This window comes from Vipera berus (assembly GCF_964194415.1).
Source record: "Vipera berus genome assembly, chromosome: 6".
Taxonomy (NCBI): Eukaryota; Metazoa; Chordata; class Lepidosauria; order Squamata; family Viperidae; genus Vipera; species Vipera berus.
Window position 1 is genome coordinate 23,287,048 of NC_138208.1, and position 21,311 is coordinate 23,308,358.

The 21,311-nt window shown below is 37.3% G+C and overlaps 1 protein-coding gene across 1 annotated transcript in view; it reads left to right on the forward strand.

The window, feature by feature from the left end:
* Positions 1 to 792: 792 nt before the first annotated feature.
* SLC13A1 (solute carrier family 13 member 1) overlaps positions 793 to 21,311 on the forward strand; it is a gene marked incomplete at both ends in the record, with an annotated part of 37,461 nt that continues 16,942 nt past the window's right edge. Inside the window, 6 exons of the mRNA XM_081330330.1 lie at positions 793 to 891; positions 5,681 to 5,809; positions 7,120 to 7,256; positions 19,537 to 19,724; positions 19,821 to 19,872; positions 19,964 to 20,012. Of these exons, the coding sequence (XP_081186456.1) occupies positions 793 to 891; positions 5,681 to 5,809; positions 7,120 to 7,256; positions 19,537 to 19,724; positions 19,821 to 19,872; positions 19,964 to 20,012 (654 nt within the window). The remainder of the gene's footprint in view (positions 892 to 5,680; positions 5,810 to 7,119; positions 7,257 to 19,536; positions 19,725 to 19,820; positions 19,873 to 19,963; positions 20,013 to 21,311) is intronic.

The window sequence follows — 21,311 nt, forward strand, 5'->3', positions numbered from 1 at the left end:
ATAATTTGTTTCCTTACAGCTTAATATAAGCCTTAAACATCTATGGAGACTAACATCTCTACATTTGCTCTACATAATTCACAAGTGACATCTGGCCCAGAGTCCTTGCAAAGCATTTAGAAACTTGGCTTTAGGTAATTTGGCCACACTCTTCTCCTAAACCCTTTTTTCCTTACAAATTCCATAAATTGCCATGGAACTCATCCAAAAACCATACACTTAAATTGTCTCTCAGTTCAGGATCATCAATCCATATATATGGAACAAATTCTAAGCATTTATTTTTGTGTTTACCACTGTTTTAATCTCAGTTTATGATGTTAACCAGTTATTTTGGCTAACTTCATAAGCTGAGATTAAAACAGTGGTAAACACAAAAATAAATGCTTAGAATAATTGGATTGCTAGGTTTAAACTGCTGCAAGTAAAACCCCTGCATCAGAACAGTCACTCTTCAAAGTTGGTTAAAGTATTGAATGAAGAAGCTTCTCAGACTCATTCTAATGTAGAGAAAATCTTGATTAAATCAGAATCATATGGCTAGGAACTGTTTTATGTTAGAACAAATGCAGAGTCTTCACTGGAGAATGTATGTCTTATCTCATGTGTTAATGTAAACACTATAACAATAAAGAACAAGATTTATTTTTAACTTGGCTTGACCAAAGCTCTGTTGCAATGACTAAAGGTGACAGTTTAGAGAAATATTAATCAGATACATCTATTTAAAGCTCAATCAATTCTCTTTTTTATTATTTTTCTACAGAAAAGCTAAGTCACCAACCCAGGACAATGAAGACAATCAGAGAACTCTTGGTCTACCGCCGATTTTTTCTCATTATTTTTACTCTCCTTCTCCTGCTTCCATTACCTCTCATCATCAGGACCAAAGTAAGTGAGAACTGCAGAGCTTTTTCAGCTTGGAGCTGTTTAGATATGCTTGACTGCACCTGAGGTGGCCAGCATACCGAGTTGCATTGATTGGGAAAGGCTGGGTTGTATATTGATGTTAAATTGTTTTACCTGGCTATATCACTGACTTGCAATATTTTATGCCCTACTGATCTCAGAATGAAATTCTGTACAACATTATAATGTATGTGAGATGAAAATGATCAAGCCTCTTTTTCTGATTTTTCTTAATGTGATTAAGAATAAACCAAGAAGGATAAAACGAGAAGCCATCAATCAAAGTATTTCATATCTTTTGAAATCACAGCCCCTCACAAAATCCTAGAGACTATGAATTGGGTTTACTGCTCATTTGTTCCTTGTGCTCATCATTGGATATTCACTAGGCTCTAAAAACAACAATAATAATGATAAAAATGCTAAAATCTATGTAAGGGCAATATCTTTCTTAAGCCAACAAAGAAAACATGTAAACTTTTGAGTTCTTCAGAATGGTAAAACAGTTGAGAAGAGATGGGAAATGAAGTCAGGAAGAAATAAAACCGATGTTGGCACTGTGTATTGGTTTCTTACATCATCAAAGCATGACTCAACTTACTTATATCTTTATGGTTTAGTATGTTGGTATTTGAAGCCAATATAGTTTGTAAATCATGGCTTGTGACTCAAGTTTTTGTAGAAACCTACTCAATTTTTGTTTAAATAATAAAGCATGGTTAAAGTAAACCTTGACTTACTGTGCTGGGTGAGCCTTGTCACAAACCTAAAACATGTTTAGTTGTGACATGTTTAAGTTGTGGATAGAAAATACTAAGATCTAAGGAAGTTTCAAACTACAGCTAAGGCAACAGGACTGAAAAAACTTACAGAGGGTTTTGAAAATATAAAATTCAGCAGGAATGTCATTAATCCTGTCTTAATAAAATGAAATAAAGAGATGAAAATCATTTTTACAATTGCTATCATATATTCCAGGGGTATCCCCAACCCCGATTCCTAGTTTCCACATTCAAAGAAGGCAGAAATTTAAAAGTATGGCAGAGGAATACCATACAAACCCTTCTTTCCCAAAGAAGACATTTTCATGAATCTGAGCTGGTTAAATTCTAGTTTGTAATATTTATATTCACACAAAAAAAATATCAGATAGGCCCTATGACCTTCCCTGGGGTTACATGTAAGCTTCAAATGTTCTTTCTTGGACCATTTTTTATTTTCCTTTGAAACAGCAGCATTTGCTTCATGCTTCTCCTACATACCTGTTCTCTGGAGAGTTTTCTCAGCAGCCTTTCCCTCTTTTTGATATTTTAAACTGCCTTCCATTTGTTTTGATTTCAAAACGAAGTGTCACATCTATGGGGCATTGTATGGAGGCTGCTGGTAGATGGAATTCGGCAGGTATTGGGTTCTTTTTTAAATGCATTAGATGCTTTCCATATTAATTAATCAATACCCTCTATGTTCTGTGTGCATCAGTGGCTGATACATGAGGACCATGGTAATAACAGAGGATGCAGTTGCCAAGAATGCAGTCGAGGCATTTAGAAAAAAGGTTGCATATGTATGCAACATCTTCTGGTGACAGAAGGTTAAACTAAGCAGAAAACAGCAGCTTGTTAACTGGACAAGTGTGGCTTTTTATCTAGCAATGTAATCAAGGCACTTGTCAGATGTTAATAATGTTAATGAGTGAATTTTTGACTCCATGAAATTCTACAACGAAACTTTATTTTTGAGCAGCTGTCAACTCTCATCCTGGTCAATGACTGTCACAGTCTTATTAGCTATACTCTTTCCTCCAACTTTATGTCTATACAGTATATTTTCACAGTACTGCACAGTTCCTTTAAGTGCTAAAGGAGGGAAATAAATCTCCCCTAATGCTGATTTTCTTCCCATCATAATTAGTCATAACAGAATTTTCAGAGAAGTTATTCTGAGAACAAATAAAAATAGACTTTGAAGATGGAAAGGTGAATCTATCACATTCATGCAATGTTCTTTTCTCTTGTGTCTTTTATATAATAAAATGGGTTTGCCATGCAGCCATAACAGTATATCCAATGCACAATCCTTTAGGCATATAGATGTCTGTTTGGATATACAGGTAGTCCTCAATTTACAATCAAAATTGAGCCTAAAATTTCTATTGCTAAGTGAGACAGTTTTGCCCCATTTTATGACCTTTCTTGTCACAGTTGTCAAGTGAATAACTGCAACTGTTAAGTTAGTAACATGGTTGTTAAGTGAATCTGGCTTCCCCATTGAGTGCTTGTCAGAAGGCTGCAAAAGGTTCTGGTCATGATCCCAGGAACTGTCATAAATATGAAACAGATGCCAAGTGCCGAAATTTTGACCCTGGGGATGCTATAATGGTTGTAAGTGTGAAAAACGGTCATAAATCACTTTCTTCAGTGCTGTTGTAACTTTGAATGGCCACTAAACTAATTGTTATAAGTTAAGGACTATCTATATAGATGGATGTGATGGATACATAGAGCAGTATATCTGACAGAGAAACCTATGCTGATATATGAAACTGGTGTGTGTGAAGCAGAGTCGTTGTATATTTATGGAAGGTGATATCATTTATATAGCCATAATATAGTTGTGTATGTTAAGTTATGAAACATGGGAAATGTGATATGGTACTATGAATGGTACACATAGCAGTAAAGAATCTTATGACATATTGAGTTGTGACCTAGGAGCTATCATCCTTAATTTTTCTTAGTTTTTCAGCTTGTATAGCTTCATCAAGTTCAGATTACCGGTATTTCCTTTGAATTTTTTAAAAAGTTTGCAGTAAAAATATTCATGTATTTTGATGCCTATTTCTTTAAGCATCCATGTTTGTATATGTATTATGTCTCTAACATACATAATATTTACAAATATCTTTGACCAATGTGAGAATTATTACATTATTTTTACAAATTTATGTTTTTTTGACTAAACTTTTCATTTAGGTGAGTTAGCATTCTAAATGCTTATGCCATACAAAATGCAAAAACAGTTATGTTTAATGTATTAATTCAAACATGCAAACTTAAATAAGTGTTCATAAATTTGCCAGATGTAAGCTGAAAAATTCCTGGCAGGAAAAATAAAGTTTGATAACTTCTACTATCTAGGGGCCATCCAGATTTTTTAAATCCCAGAACTAGTAGCCCTACATTTACATTTGAAAATTTTCAATTTAAATGCATATATCCCCATCTCAGTTGAAAGTTTCCGTATCCATGTACGTAGCTGTAATAGTCATCTCTCAGTATGATTTGACACTGGTCTTTCTAAAATTATCTAAAAATCAATCCTTTGCAACTTTTAAGTATGTTAAAGTTTGGTACCAGAGCTCTGATTCTTAGTAATCCTAAATCATAAGTAGTTAAAACTATGCAGTAAAATTTTGGATGGCATCTTAAGAAATTAATCATTGTTTGGGAAATATGTGCTAAATATGTAGACAGGTAGCCTCCCACTGCACAGTCTAGATCCATAGTGATTATATTTATTGTTGTATTTTCTTTTTAGAATATAATTCTGTAAAAATAGAAGTGTTATAAAAATGAGATTTTATTACTGCCTTTTCAACAATAAAATATAGAAGAATAAATTTCTCTTGTTTATCATCTTATTGAAATGTAGCTGTGCCTAAGAGATGGATAATTTAGTTTCAGGCAAAGAGAAGAAACTATGCTCAATCTGTTATTGAAATGACTAATCTTTCCGGCTAATCTTTCTTCTCTAACATACGAGCACAAGAATAGTTTAAGGCATCCTTCATGTGGTAGAGGGGGAAAAAACTGGCTGCAAAAGCTTTAATATGTATAGATTTTTCTTTGGTTTGGTTTCTTGAAGATTTCTTTACAATTTTACTGAAAGCTGGTAACAAGTAGTGGTTTCCTGTTTTTAATCTCCACTCTGGGACACAATCTGTTGCAGAGGACTAAGGATGTGGAAAGGCAGACAAAAATGTTCCATCATTAAGAGTGGATCTTAGGGTCCCTGTGACATATATATCACATAGATCCTTGGAGACTGTCTTATGGATTCCCCCCCCCCCCCCGAGGTTTTTAGAAGAAACAACAAACATGAAGAAACATATACTTAATCCCATTTAGGAGACTTGTTTTATTCATATCCGGATCACCAATCTTATATGGCAAATCTCAGTCCAAATATGCAGATGGGAAGTATATGAGAATGTCTTCAAAAAGGCTTGGGTCCTAGGGCATTTATTTTTGTTTGTTTATTTTGAGGACAAAGCTTAAGCAAAAGAAATAACTCCATGGAGGCACATCCCCAGAATACAAATCTTATACAGTATATTTGAAAGCAAAACAAGGACAATTGGCCTACAGATTGAAAACTGCGATTAGCACAATACTTTTTAAAATCACTTCTATATAGTTATCAAACTAACTGCCCAGATGAGTGCATTTCTGCCAGCAGAATAGTGTTGCCATGAAATCACTTGATTTTAGTCCAAATAAATGGTATTCCCTTTCAGTATGATAACACGAAACTTCCGTATGGATTCAAATTGGTAGAAGGTTATCATGGTTAACTTTTGTATGTTGAGGTTGGTCAGCTTTTGTTTACTGAAGGATTCATTGAAACCTGCAATTTGACCAGGTGTCTAAACTTTGGTGTACAACTATATATTTGGAATTGCATTTTTCTCTTTGGTTCTTTGGATTTTGTCATTTGACTACAATTATTGTCTAATATAAATCTAATTTGTTTTAAATTATTTTTTTTCTAGGAAGCAGAATGTGCATACACATTGTTTGTGGTTGGTATCTTCTGGCTTACAGAAGCTTTGCCTCTGGCTGTTTCCGCATTAATTCCTGCTTTAATGTTTCCACTGTTTGGAATATTGTCTTCAAAAAAGGTATATCTCTTCTGTTTGTTTCTTTTTCTCTACTGTTACTTCAGCAAATTTATATTTCAAAGATTACAATGCATGTACTCTCTTTGATCAGATGTTGGTTTATAACAGGCATGTCAAACTCGCGACATCATGTGACGTTACGCGACGTATCGTGACTTTTTTCTCATTGCCAGCAATGGGGTGGGCGCGGTTTCAGTATGATGCATCTGGTCCGCAGGCTGGCAGTTTGATATGCCTGGTTTATAATGTGCCAAATGCTAAAAGGAGGGGTATAAGAATTAAGCTGCAATAATCAAGACCACCACTAGGGCCAACAAAGATACACAACTCTAATTCTTTGCTGCAATCTAGTTGCTATTTGTGGAACCAATTAAATAATCCTAGTAAAATGCCTTGAGTTCACTTACAGCAGAGGTCGTCAATCCCCAAGCACCGCAAAGCAAAGCCCGATCCGCGGGATGCAGGCAGCACACAACACCACATCCCCTTCAGTCTGTGGAAAAACCTCTTCCCACATAACCAGTTCCTGGTGCCCCAAAAGTTGGAGACCTCTGACTTAGAGCACATCTTGAAATCATCCTGACTTGCATTTATTTCTGCATTAGAGATGATTGTGATGCAGAAATTTAAGAATAGAGCTGGTCTGGTACAATGGTTATTAATACCAGGCTAAAAACCACCAAACTGTGAGTTCTAATCCCACTTTAGGCATGAAACTGCTGGGTGACCTTGAGCCACATGGTCTCTCTCAAGGCAGTGACAAACCAATTCTAAAAAACTAGCCAGGAAAACTGCAGGAACACTGAAAGATGACTGAGCAGGTTGCACTATGATGGCACTTGCTTATGATGCTAAAAACAAAATCACTTTTCATGAACTGAGTCATAGAATGAGACTGAGATCACTTAGACAACTAAGATACTAAGAAGTGAATGAAAATGACTTCCTACATTCATAATCTAAATTTATCTTACAATTCCCTAATTCTCATTAGCTCAGTTTATTTTATTTATCTCATACTTCCATCAGATGATGGGCACTGTTGCCACTAGCCTGCATCATTTTTTTTCCTCTGAAACTGCTTCATATTTTTTTGTTTTAAAAACTGTTTTTATTCCAGAGGAGCCGATGTGTTTTGTGTTGTTGTTGTTGTTACCTGCAAAGTCGTGTCCGACCCATCGCGACCCTATGGACAATGTTCCTCCAGGCCTTCCTGTCCTCTACCAACTTCTGGAGTCATGTTTTGTGTATTGAATATCAAAAATTTAAAAGCATGCACTTAGCTAATGAGACACATTTTGATTTTTTAGGTGGCATCTGCTTATTTTAGAGATTTTCATCTGCTCTTGACTGGTATAATTTGCCTGGCAACATCAATTGAAAAATGGAATTTGCACAAAAGAATTGCTCTGAAAATGGTGATGCTGGTGGGTGTTAACCCTGCATGGTATGTAGCATGCAAGTGTATGTGTGTGTGTGTGTGTGTGTGTATGCATTTGTGTGTGCACACCCGTGAGGGTGCCATTGAAATGCCATTTGGCTCAGAAATGACTCTGCTTTGCAACTCAGTTGCCTCCTCTTTTCTTGACATTTTATTGTCCATTAGCAACCACACACTGGAAAGAAATTCAACAGGTGCTGTTTTAGTACAGCTTCACCATTACAGAAAGAATGGGGCAAGTTGAGCTGCAAGGCATTGCCTGTTTACATGCCAGGATTACTGCTCTATTTGGCTGCTAAAGAAATTTGCTACAACCAGCCTTTTACTGAAATTTAATTATATGTATCATTGGGGCGAGAAGACAAGGCGCACATGAAATGCTTCTGTTATTGACGATAATGGTGGATGGCTTGGAACAAAATAGCAGACGAACTAGTGAACAACTCTGACTCATCCTCCTTAATGGCTGAGATTAGGCAACCCACGAGATCTTTCATACACTGCATCGCTATTATTCAATTTATAGTTTAGGTAGTTCCAGCAGCAATTTCAGACTCAGAGGAATATTTTGTCTTTCCCCCAATTTGCTGACTGTTCTTACAAAGAAGAAATTAAACCCATGCTGTGCTCTTTTTTGTTGCTCTCAAGGAGTCAGATGGCCCCTACTGTCCCTTGTCAATCCCATCAGCAAGTCAAAAAGGAGTTTGTAAGCACAGCAGGCTCCATGAGTCTGAATTGCCAGTGGCTGCTGTGATGGGGAAGCAGTAAGCTGTCACTTATCTCTTTGATTGCAAATTAGCAATGTTATCTAAAGCAGAAGCATTTCTCCTCCTAATGTTCAATGTGGGTGAACAGGAAGCCACGGTAAGAGCCGGTAGATGTGCTAATGCATTCCTACCAGAAAACCTAGACACATACAATACTTGCAAAAAAAAAAAGTGGACCTTGAACCGCAGCCACCTTGATATTTTGCACATGTGGACATTCCTGCTGGACACCATGGGATGGATCCAAAGGTAGCAATATCTAGCCATTTATGGCAATTTAGAAAGCTAAGTAGGGTTAGCCTTGAATAGTATTTGTATGAGAGATAGCTAGGAAACCTCATGCCAATATAGAATAGACCAGTATTTCTCAACCTTAGCCATGTTAAGTTGGGTGGCAGGGAAATTCAGGGATAAAGGCAGATATATGTAATGTGGCAGGATAATGTTTCAGGATCCAATCTGGGTCGGTCGCCAGAACCAGAGGTTTAGTCTTCCAAGCTGGATTCATGCTAGAGCCTATCCTCAGGCAGATTGTGTGCTTTGGGCTATTCTCTGTGTGGTATTTATATGGTGCCTGGTGTATGGCTTTTTAGTATTTGATTGGGATGTTGATGCCTGGCTATTAAGTCACTGGCTGTCGTTTCCTTGTGCTACCAAGCCCTCATCTCCTATACACTTGATAAGCTGGTGGTAAAGCTGGAGTAGAAGTCCACCTGTCTTAAAGTGGTTAAGATTGAGAAACACTGAAATAGACTAAAAGTACATCTTTTATACCTATCTTCTCAGAGAAATTTAAGCCATAGTTCTATAGATATTCACATGGGGATACATTTCAGTAGTTTCAGTAGTTAGTTATGTAAATTACACATTTAGACTATAATACTGTAATTGGTTTCCTGAGACCCAAGTATTTTAAGTGTCATGTCACATGTACAACGATCCTTTGCAGTAATGTGAGTATATAATGTAAAATATGCAGAGTATATTTCAAACATGAGAGTAATTGAGAGCAAGCAATGTTTTTTTTATTAAACATAGACTTGCTTGGTTGCTGCACACACAGATGTACACACAAAAGTAATGACAATTTAATGCTGCATTTAGAGCCTCACACATCTTCTCCAATCACACGAGTGAGTGAACAAGTCACAAAGTTTAAATTTATTATAATTTTCCATTTAGTTTGGTCTGGGAAGTTACACCAAGGAAACATTAGAAAGTTAATAAGCTACAGCTGCCCCATGCATCTTTCCTTATAATCTGTAATGGATTTTCCCAGAGGGAAGCTAAATAAATTGATCTTTCTGATGCTTATAGTATGGTTTTTGGAATTAAACATATTTGAAATTCCTTCCACAAGAGATGGCATATTCATCAGAACTGACTTGTGCCTTTGAATTGTTCAGTCCCGCAACCACTCTTCTCCTTCTCAATCTTGGTATCTTCATGCTTGTATGCATTACATTTTCTCAAGTCAGCATTTTGATAAAAGAATATTTTACACACTTTTCTGTAAAAGTAATAGAATATAGATTTGACTTCAGATAATATTTTAATTTAACTCAATTAAATTAAATTAATTTGCTAGGTTGGGCAGAGTTTTTATTATGCAATGATGTTGTCATCAGTTGTAAATTTGTCAGCGGACTCAAGCTTTTGGCAGGAAATTGCTGTTGTGCTTTCACAGTGGGTTGTTTAATGGAGAACTATTGCCTTTAGTGGTGTTCTTTAATATTAATGAATAAGCTTTATCAACTTTAACAGAAGTTTTAAAAGAAAGTTTTACTTTCCCAACAAGCGGTGCCGCTGCCCGTTCGCGCGGAGGTGCACGTGCACCTCTCCAAAGGTTTGGAGAGGTGCGCGCGCACCTCCACTCGTTCAGAGAGGTGCGCACGCACCTCTTGGAACGGGCAGTGGCACCGCTTGTTAGGAAAGCTGCCGCAGCCCGTTCCATCATACATTAAAAAAAATGGCAACCGTGCGCGTCTGCGCATGCGCAAGAAAAAATGTTTTGCGCATGCGCAAACCGTTTTTTGTGCATGCGCGTGCATGGACGCACGCACGCGGCTCCCACTTTTTTGTGTGTGTGATGGAACCGGTTCCCAGTGGCTCTTTTCCTTTTTCAGGTTGCCGACCCCTGGGTTAGACACTGTTCACTATAGTTTGTGAATGACAGAATCAATGTTCATATATAATAGAAATGGAGAAAGTGGCAGAAAGTATTTATGAAAGAACTGGAAATTAAAATGCGATGAACATCACTGATTAAAGTAGTTTGAATAATAGGGTTTTTATTAGATTGGATAGAATTCTGGTTTTGCTATAATGAAGTTATTTTTGAAGTTATATTGTTTCTACCTTCATTATTCATTTTTTGTTTATTAAAAAGTCTGGATAATGAATGGAATTGACCTTCACTTGATAGAAATAAAATGTTTAAGTAATTTATTTAAAGCTGCTGGATAGCGCTTGTTATAAGCAAAGAGTTTGTGTAGAAACACTCGTACCAACAGGCTGAATAACAGCTTCTATCCATGGGCTGTCAGGCCCCTGAATGGGAAATAACTCTATGTATGATTGACTTGTGAGGCCGGTGTGTTGTGCAATTAGCTCACATGGTGTAACAAGATGGTGGGTTTGTTGTCACTGTGAGTTGTGGGGGGGGCACAAAGGGAGGCTCAGCCAATCTCACTGTACACATGTTGTACTTTGATAATAAAGGTTCATTCATTCATAAAGTAAAACCTATGGATAGTGTTAATGTTGTAGGGTCGAAACCTAAATTATTTAACTACCGTATTTTCTGGTGTATAAGATGACTTTTTAACACATGAAAATCTTCTCAAAGGTTGGGGGGTCGTCTTATATGCCCAGTCCTCTTATACGCCAGAAAATAGTACATAAATCAATCGAGCGCCCCCGTTCTTGCAAAGCAACTTCAAGCCTCCATAGTCCAGTCCCCCCTCCAACGTGACTCTCCCTTCCCACCCCCAAGAGCCTCTAAGCCCCTTCCCCTCCCCCTTGCAAACGCCAGACCCCAGGAGCTCTTGCGTTTATTCCAAAGGGTGGGTGGAAGGAAAAGCCCCTTCCGGCTCCGGCTTGGCTGCAAGTCGACGAGCCTGGGAAGGCACACCCTCCCCTCTCACTGTGGAGGAAGCAGGGCAGGCTGGCGTCGGGCGGGAGCCGGCAGGGCAGTCCTGCGCACGCGCGTGCTCCCCGGCTGCTAAGGAGTCCTCGGGGAGCCATGGCAGGTGCCTCATGCCCTTCCCTCTTGAGGCGGTATCGGCGGAGCCGTCTGGTGTCGGGCGGGAGCCGGCAGGGCAGTCCTGCACACACGCGCGCTCCCCGGCTGCTAAGGAGTGCTCGGGGAGCTGTGGCAGGCACCTCACACCCTTTCCTCTTGAGGCGGCACCGGCGGAGGCAGCACCGGCGGAGCCGTCTGGCGTCGGGCAGCAACCGGCAGGGCTTTGCACCATCTGCATCAGACGGGTCTGAATCGGGCTTGTGTCGGACACTTGGCAACTGGCATGTAAGCATTTTTCGGCGTATAAGACGGAAAATCTTGAAAATCTTCTCAAAAGTCGGGGGTCGTCTTATACGCCCAGTAGTCTTATACGCCAGAAAATACGGTATGTTGATAGCAAAAATGTCAGTTTTTCATATTTGGAAAAGTAAGGCATTGTAAATAGCATGTAGGAGTGTCAGACATATTCATCTTGAACACTGTTGAAACTATCAAAATCAAGTGCAGTATACGTATATGTATATGTATACACACACACACACACACACAAACACACACACACATATGTGTGTGTGTGTGTGTGTGTATACATATACATATACGTACACTGCATTTGATTTTGATAGTTTCAACCTGGAGATACAGTTTCACAAATGCAAAAATATTGCTGCCTACAAATCAACTTTTCATTTCATAAGGAATACTAAAATGTTTGAAATTATGTTTCAAACACTTTTTCCAACTTTCAGCTCCTGCCCATCTAGTTGTGAAATCCAGCTACCCCAGATTTTCTCCAATTCAGCGCCTCTACAAATTTGTAAAGGGAGATCATGCATGTGGTTTCTTCCCTGGTGGCTGGTCTTATTACAAAGACTTTATGATTTAGAGGAAAAAGTAGCAACATGTACTGTTTTCAAGAAATTGTGTTCTATTGCTCTTTGTATCAGTCAGATATTCAGTGAAGTGTGCTTGTGAACTGATGTATGTGTTCATGTGTATGTGTGTATAGATTAATAAAAAAATGATTTAGATACTTGGTGAACTAAGATGTTACCAAAGAAAGCCAGCTGCTTGATAGTATTTATGATTAAAGAATTGTTTGTTGTATGGCAGAAACAAGTGACCTTTTGGGGGTCGAGGGCTGTGCACCCTTTGGAGTTAACAGACTAATGAGAGAGCCACAGAGTCGATGAGGATATATAAGCACGTGGGTTTAGAGGACATTTGGGGTGCTTCTATTTTTAAATTGTTGATTTGCTTGTCACGAGCAAAATTGAACACCTCATTTATTTCCTACTTCAATACAAAAAGAAAAAATCTTTCTGTTGTGTTGGGGAGGCTCTTGAAAGAGATAGGGGTTGCTTTCTCCATCCTTCCTATATGGGCTCATTAAAAAGTTCAGTGAAATACAGGTAGTCCTCTACTTCCAACCACAACTGAACCCAAAATTTATGTTGCTAAGTGAGATAGTGATTTTTTTCCTCATTTTATGTTGTTTCTTGACACAGTTGTTAAGTGAATCACTGCAGTTGTTAAATTAGCAACACAGTTGTTAAGTGAATCTGGCTTTCCCCGTTGACTTTGCTCATCAGGTAATCACATGATCCCAGGACACTGCATCCATCATAAATATGTATCAGTTGCCAAGGGTCTGAATTTTTATCACCTGACCATGGGGATGGTGCAACAGTCACAAGTGTGAAAAATGGTCGTCACATTTTTCAGTGCTGTTGTAACTTAAAATGGTCACTAAACAAACTGTTGTAAGTCAAGGACTACATGCTCAGTGTAGAATATACTTTGAGATTGCCTTTCCTGTAAAAGCAATATATTCCCATGCTTTAACTGAGACAATCATAGAAAGTTCCCCTATCAGATGGACCACTAGTTGCTCTAATTCACACAGTAGTTATCTCTGCTGACTGTTGTTTCACAACTTTTCTTCTCTCTTTTTCCAGTGGAAAAGCCCAGGGGAAAAGTAGATTCCCCCAGGAAAAAGAGATACTAATTAAAAAAACACACACATATATATATACTATACATTTTTACCAGATTTCAAACTAACAACCTAATAAAGGTAAAAATAAAGGTTTCCCCTTTCTAGGCTTCTCCGTTTCTTAACCAAGGGAGCTAGCATTGTCTGAAGACACTTCTGTGATCATGTGGCCAGCATGCCTATATGCCAAAGGTGCACAGAACACAGTTACCTTCCCACCGAAGTGGTACCTATTTATTTACTTGCTTTTACTTGCTTGCTTTCAAACTGCTAGGCAGACAGGAGCAGAGGCAAGTAAGGGAAGCTCACCCCTTTGTGTGGCATTCAGGGTCTTGAACTCAGGCTACCAGTGTTCTAGGTGATAAGCTCAGTGTCTTTAACCAGTGAGCTATCCTGCCCCCTAACAATCTACTATTTATAAGGTATCACTATTTAACCATAGGGTCGCGATGGGTCGGACACGACTTCGCAACTAACAACAACAACAATATAACCTTTGACTGGTTATAGCACTACTGGTAAAGCAAATTCTTGATTCATTTGTGGGGCATTTTCCTCCCTCTCTAAAGTAGGCAATAAATAAAAATGGGCAGGAGAATTCTGGAGGATATAAGGATATAAGGAGAAAAAAAGAATATTTCAAAATTGCAGCAGAAAAATGCATTTTATATTTGTGACAGGAGGAAAATGCCACATTGTCCATTCTTGCCTTCCAAAAAAAAATATTAGCCTTTTGAGTGACAAGGCAATTAGCAGGTGCATATAATACAGAGTAATAATGTATTTAATATATTTATATGCATTATCCATATACTGTATTAAAACTGCCATGGTTTCTGCCCATCCAGTACAATCCAGCAGAGTGGGATTAATTTTTGCAATTTAGGAAGAACTCTACCCCTGTAGTGGCACTTGCCTTCTGGAATGAGATCCCCCAAGAGATACATACATTTAATATAATAAACCTTTATTGTCAAAGTACAACATGTGTACATTGAGATTAGCTGAGCCTCCCCCGTGCTCTCTCCCCCCAATACACAGTGACAACAAACCCTCCATCCCACTACACTATGTGAACCAACTACACCACACACCGGCCTCCCAAGTCAATTCTGCATAAGATTATGTCCCATTTAAAAGCCTAACAGCCCACGGGTAAAAGCTATTTTTCAGCCTGTTGGTACGGCTGGCTATATTCCTATATCTCCTACCGGATGGTAGGAGAGTAAAGAGATACCGTCCAGGGTGTGAGTCATGCCTGAGAATCTTCCTCACTCTTCCAAGGCAACGAGCCCTGGCGATTTCCCCTTTTGATGATAATATTTACCCTGCCCTTGGGTTACAGTGGATTGGGCTCCTTTGTGATGTTTGCTTCATGGTTGGATTGCCATCTTCTGATTCTCTTGTAGTGATTTTTGTACTCGTTATGGTTAATTTTCTGGGTTTGTTGTTATCTTATTGTAGTCAGCCACTCAGAGTCAGTTTGAGTTGGGCGGCATCAAAATTGAATAAAATAATTAAAATAAATTTAATTATATTGATTTAACAGGATCTAGATCAAGGAAAGATCAAAAGCAAGGATTGGAAGAAGACAAACTTTCATTTGCATTTTTATAATTACATGCATAATTCATCCTCATCCGCAATCTTTTGCAACAGTAGTTATAACCCATTTTTTTAAAAAATAGCAGGCATAATAAACCGATATTATCCATCATTTAAGCATGGCCTAATAACTTAGTGCCCATACAGTGGAAGAACAAAGAGATCTATTATTTTATCAGCTACCAGAGGAATGGCACCTGTATTAATCAGAAAGCCAGTTGCAGCTCTCAGGAAGCAAATATGTTTCTTACTGTTGGAATTTTCACAAAATCATAAAATGCAGAACTTTGTTATGAAATCAGTGGGTAGCAGTTGGTAGTAGTTATAGGCTTCCTGCAAAGTCTCTAGGAAATATTTGGTGGTTGTCGCAGAGATGCTGAAAAGATACTTAATCACCTAACAATGAGTTAACAGCAATTTGCTGTAATTGAGAACCATACTTAACCAATTGGTTGTTTAAAATGTGTGCTATAGCACTGTTGTTTCATAAAGCAAAAAACAAAAACAAAACCATGAAAGTTGTTTATAAACATATAACATAATTGATGTATTTTATACTTTATCTTTAAAAAAACACCTAACTGTATGAACAGTGATTTGTCATAATTGAAAGCCCATCCTCAACTAATGATTAGTAGTTTAAAATATAGGATAGAGCTATATGGTCAAAAACAGAAAAAGAAAGCTACTGGCTATTTCCAGAAATTAATTTTAATATAATTTATATAATTTATAAATAATTATTATTTATAAAATAACCCATGAATTATTTTACCCGGCTCGTTTAGGATTATTTTGGTTTTGCATGCTTAAAATAAAAAGCTTATGTTAGTACATGAACATATTAGAGAAGTGTGTATGTGTATGTGTGTATGTTCAGTTGAAGCTGTAAAACCTTCTGTGTACCAAACTTTCTATTTATGTAAGGAGTGCCCAGTCTTTGTAGGTGTGAGATTTAAATACATCTCTGAATCATATTCCAGGGCTATGATGTAAAGGGGCTGGGACAATTTTTTTTAAAAAAATAATAACATAGAATGACAGAGTCGGAAGGGACCTTGTCCAATCCCCTGCTTGAGCAGGGGACCCTATACCATTTCAGACAAGTGGCTGTCCAGTCTTTTCTTAAAAACTTACAGAGATGGGGCACCCATAACTGCTGAAGGCAAGCCTGGTTAATTGTTCTCACCGTTGGGAAATTTCTCCTTCGTTTTTGGTTGCTTCTTTCCTTGCTTTATACAATATGTTTTATTTTGTTGTTAGAACTGAATCATTGTGGGTTATTGATGATGTACAACACCCAAGTCTTTTAACTAGTGGGCTGGAAGAAAGAACAAAATAAGCCTATTAGCTTTAGTTACTTTTAAGAACATGTGCTGATAGTGATCCTTATCCATTCACAGGCCATGCTCGGTTCAAAAAGTTACATACTCTTTGATGAGTTTGCAGAACCTATGGTATGAAGGTTTCCATTAGGTTTCCCTTATTAAGAGAATACTCCAGCGTAACCATCAGATGTAGAGAAGTTGGGGAAGAAGATCAATAGATGTCAGAAGTACTTTGGTAAACGGCTTTGGTTCAGTTGACTTCACAATACTTACAGCTTGAGTCAGTTCAACTTCATGAAATTGATTGCCTAGGATGATCTGGCTGTTCTTACTGCATGATAGGAGATCATTTGAGATAGCTCTGCAAACAAAAATGAAGAAAAAGTTGCTGCTGCTGCATTGTTAACATAAGATTTGGAGAGAAATTTGTTTTATCTTACTGTAGCAAGATAGTACACCCTATGAGTACACCCTGACTGGTAACAGTATAGGGATTTCTTTCTTTTTTTGATAACGTGGACTTATGGAAGTGTTTTCCTAACATGTTACAGACACTTTAGCAAAAACTGTTAAAGCCATTTTTAAGCCATTTTTCATAAGTTTAAATAAGTCTACCCTTTCTGCATTACTCTTTACAATGATTGAAATAATTTTTATCCTCACAGATTTCAAAGATCTTTACAGTCTTTCACAATTACCTAGACTAGTGCTGTTTGGTGTAAATTAAAACGTGATGTATTTATACATGATAATCATTAATTGTATTAAAAATAGGGCAATATCACAAATTGAATTTGTCCCAGAATTGCCTTTCATTTGCATTGTATTATGGGAGCAATTGCACAAAATTGATCAAGGTTATCCCAATGAAAAGGCAAGTCAGTGGCTGCTGTTCTATGTAGAGTATGATTTGATGCATTTCTATTTTGGCACATTGCTGAAAATTCTTATGCTAGACTGTTTCCTATATCAAACAAAGATACAGTACTGTCAGCAACTCTGCTGTGTGAGTAATTGAGCAGGTGTTCCAAGGATATAATTTCTCAGTTCAAAAAGAAACTTTAGGAGTTGGCAGTGAAAGCTTATTGGAAGGCCCTGGCAATCTAACTAGAAGATTACATATCATTCTTGGAGAATCTTTGTAGAAAAGAATTAGTTGGACTGGGATGCAAGAAACTAAGGCAGAGACCACAGCCATTAGGTACCAAAGAGTCTCCACAAAAATGAATGGGATCATTTCCTGTGTGTCTCTCTCTCTGTGTGTTTTTTTAAAAAAGTCAAGCTGTCATGTTATAACTGCACTATCAAAAAGTTTTACTCCCTTTTTTACATATACAGAGCTTTGATCATGGGGTTGAAGTGATCATCCCACATTTTTGTCCCATCTCCATACGCATTCTTGAAATCCGATAAAATACAAAGCAAGATTCCAAAAAACCCCCCAAAAACTAGTAGAAACATACAGCACAACCATCACATTATGATGAAGCAATTCCCAATTGTACATATGGAATGAGTTGATTTCACACTAATGAAGGCAAATATACCTGTCCCAGGATAAAGTTGCAAGATCCAATCTGGATCATTCACCAGGACCAGAGATTTAGTTTTTGGAGCTTTTGGACTCATTCTGGAGCCCATCCTCAGGGAACCTCTCTCTACCAGAATGTGTGCGTTGGACTATTCTATGCATCACATTTATGTGGTGCCTTCCTATTGGTTGATTGCTGTGTTGATGGGTGGTGATTGGCTGTTGTTTCCTTGTGTTTCCAAGCCCAAGATTTAATTTCTACTCCTGCCTTGTTTCCAAATAGAAAAGTGATACCTTTATACAAATCTGTCTGTTTTGACGTACCAGAAAAATAATGTTAAGAAATGGCCTAATATGGAAAATCTAGGGATCTTGAAAGTCAATATTAATTAATTTGAAATATGGAAAATTGCAGTAATTTAGGGTATTTCAGTAATACTCCACCCATTTGTGCATTTCAAACATCATAAACATTAATGATGCAACTCTAGTCTAGTGTACTAAAAATCATTACTGAAGTCAATTGTGCACCTGTTAGGTTTCAAATACATTTTTATAACAAAAAATAATTAAAAGTGGAATCCCATTTAGTGAATCTATTGTTTGTAAATCTTGCCTTTACCAGAATGTAGACTAGTGTTAGTTTTTACATTATGGTATAAATTTAGAACATTGTACATTCATGAACTCTTAGCTGAATCAAATCTATTCACCTATTCAGTGTGGAAAAAACCAATAATCTTCAAATAGATTCAGAGTCACCTTGATTCAGTTCAATGCCCTAAATGCATCTGTTCATTCAGCTATGGCATATATTATTCAAAGTTGCTTTGGTTGTCTTTCTCCGAGAAAACTCACATAACTTGAAAAAGTCATGTGATTTGAATTTATTGGGCAGTATTTTTTAATACTTTTTTTCATCTTTCTTCCCCCCGCGCCCGAAAGTGATGGTATTTCATCATGCTTGCTTTCCTTTACTCCCATGGTTAAATGATTTTACTGAGATCAACAAGTTCTGTTACAAATGCAAATTGGTTCTAAGTTATTTTAATGTTGACATCTTTGAAAATGTAGTAAATGGAAATACATATATTATGTAGACATGATGTAAAAAGTGTTGTTTCCATTATTGTGGGAAAATTTCATAGAACACTTGAGAAAAAAAATCCATCAAAGTTTGAAAACTGAATATGTTGGCAATTCAATTTGTACATTTTCTCTTATTCCTTAGTAGAGGCATACATAGGATCTAATGTTTTCATCAAAATGAAGAAACTAGCATTGTTACATCATGGCAACATTCTGTCCCTTTCAATGATGCACATATAAAAAGAGATGGGATAATTGCATTGTAACAGTGCTGCTCTGAGACATGCATGCAGTCTTGTGGATACTTCTATAGATCATCTGAAGGTCCATATCCTGAACTGTATAGGTAAAGGAAGGGTTGCAGCTTGTGTCAAAAGTCCATGGTTGGGTCTGAAAGTCCATGGTTGGATTGTGGAAATCCAACCATAGCTGGGAAAATCCTTGCTTCAACCATTGGAGAACCACTGGCAGTTAGTGTAAACAAAAGTGAGATAGATGAGTTAAAGATGATATTCTACTGTTATCTTCTTAGAGTCCAATTCTGCTTGACTGGCCAGAGTGCTAAGTTAATTAGTTCATACTACAGCTACATAGAGAAAGGAATTAGAAACTTTAGTAGGTCAGGAGGTGCTAACTCACATTATTTTTAATAGTCTTATTATAATTACTTTATATTAAGTTTAATGTTAATAGCAGACGTAGATGGACCTTTTGCTATTATTTCAGGCTCACCCTTGGTTTTATGATCAGCTGTGCATTTCTGTCAATGTGGCTTAGCAACACTTCTACAGCTGCTATGGTAATGCCAATTGTAGAGGCAGTGGCTCAGCAAATCATTAGTGCAGAAGCCGAAGTGGATGCAATGGATACGACATGTGCAAATGGAACCACTAATCCTGCCTTGGAACTTGAAGGTAAGTAACTTCAACCCAATTTTAACCTCACTTGGAGAAAGATCACCTGAGGGGGGAAAAAAACTTCATTTGGATTTTTTGTTTTTGTTTTCACAGAAAATATTAGTGAGTGTGAAACAGTTGACTGGAAATCCACTAAAGCTGAAGGGTAATATATATAGAAAAAGAGCAAAATATTTATATGATTTACCTTTTTTATTAGCATTAAAATAATTACTACTGCAAATATTTCTTTCCAGATATAGCAATGGTACTGCTCATGCTGTGTGTGACATTGAAAATGAAAAGGTATTTAAAATAATTTATCCCCCTTGTTTTAAAGATTAGAATATCTATGACAGTCAGATTAACATGTTATGCTTTCAGTTATATAGTATGAGGAATAAAAATTGAACTCCAATGGTGTTAGAAAACAAAACAAGTTCTATTGAAGCGTTTGCAAAGGCTGGTAGTTCTCTTGGTAATTGCTAATTCCAGACACCACACTTGAATCAATTTCAGCATAGACTTTTATATACTGCCCCATAGAATTATGCCACATCCTTCCTTTTCAAACCCAGTTGATAGGTCTGAATTAGTCACATGATTTCCAACTGCCTAGCAACCAGACTCTCCAATTATTAGATCAAAAGCCCCTTTTGTTCCTGTCTTATCTCCCCTTCCTTGTCTGTGGCATGATTTCTAACATCCTGCTAACTCAGCGTGTAGCTTATCTACAAGGTGAGCCTGTCAATCTAAACTGGATAATTGCAATTAAAAAGGATTTACCGTATATCTTCCCTTGTTTATCTATAAGAATGCCTGCTTCTCATCTGGAAGCTAGGTATGTAACAAGTGCATGCTTCAGTTAAACATAGCTGCACTTTGGTTCATATTTATAGTTTAGAATACTGACTCTAGGCAGTTTTTATAAGGAGTAAACCTTATATAAATTGAATAGTATGTTATTCATAAATTATATGCTATTCTACAATAGTGTGCACTTATTCTAAAAGTATGCTTTGAATCAGTGTATATAGTGCTTCTCTATTCCTCCAGCTTACTACATCTCCTTTCCTAAAATACCTTATCTAAGTGCCTCTACATGCCTATTCTTTAAGCAAAAATGGAAAATTACAACATGTACATTTATTGTGCACCTCACATATAGTCAATTGAATAATATTATATAATTATTAGTAGTAAGCAATATTGCAGACCCTACACAAGCAATGCTTATATGCTATGTCCTGGATGGAAGGGAGGGAACTGCCAATAATCTATTCTGCCATCCTCCCCACTCTCTGCACTGCCTTTCTGTCTGAAACAGTGATGCTTCCAAACCAGACTGTAATGCTGTATGACAGGATGCTCTCAATCATCCTTCTGCAGAAACTGGTCAGGACAGGGGAAGGAAGATGTGCTTTTCTCATGCGACACAGAAAATGCAGGCACTGCTGTGCCTGCTTTACCAGTGTCTCACTGTTGATAATTCAATATATTTCTTTTTAAATTCATTTGGATTTGAGATGGGTACGAAACTTACTCTATCCTAATTTCCATGTTTAATTCTTTAAAATTTCTATTTATTCTGTTTCTAGCTGAAAT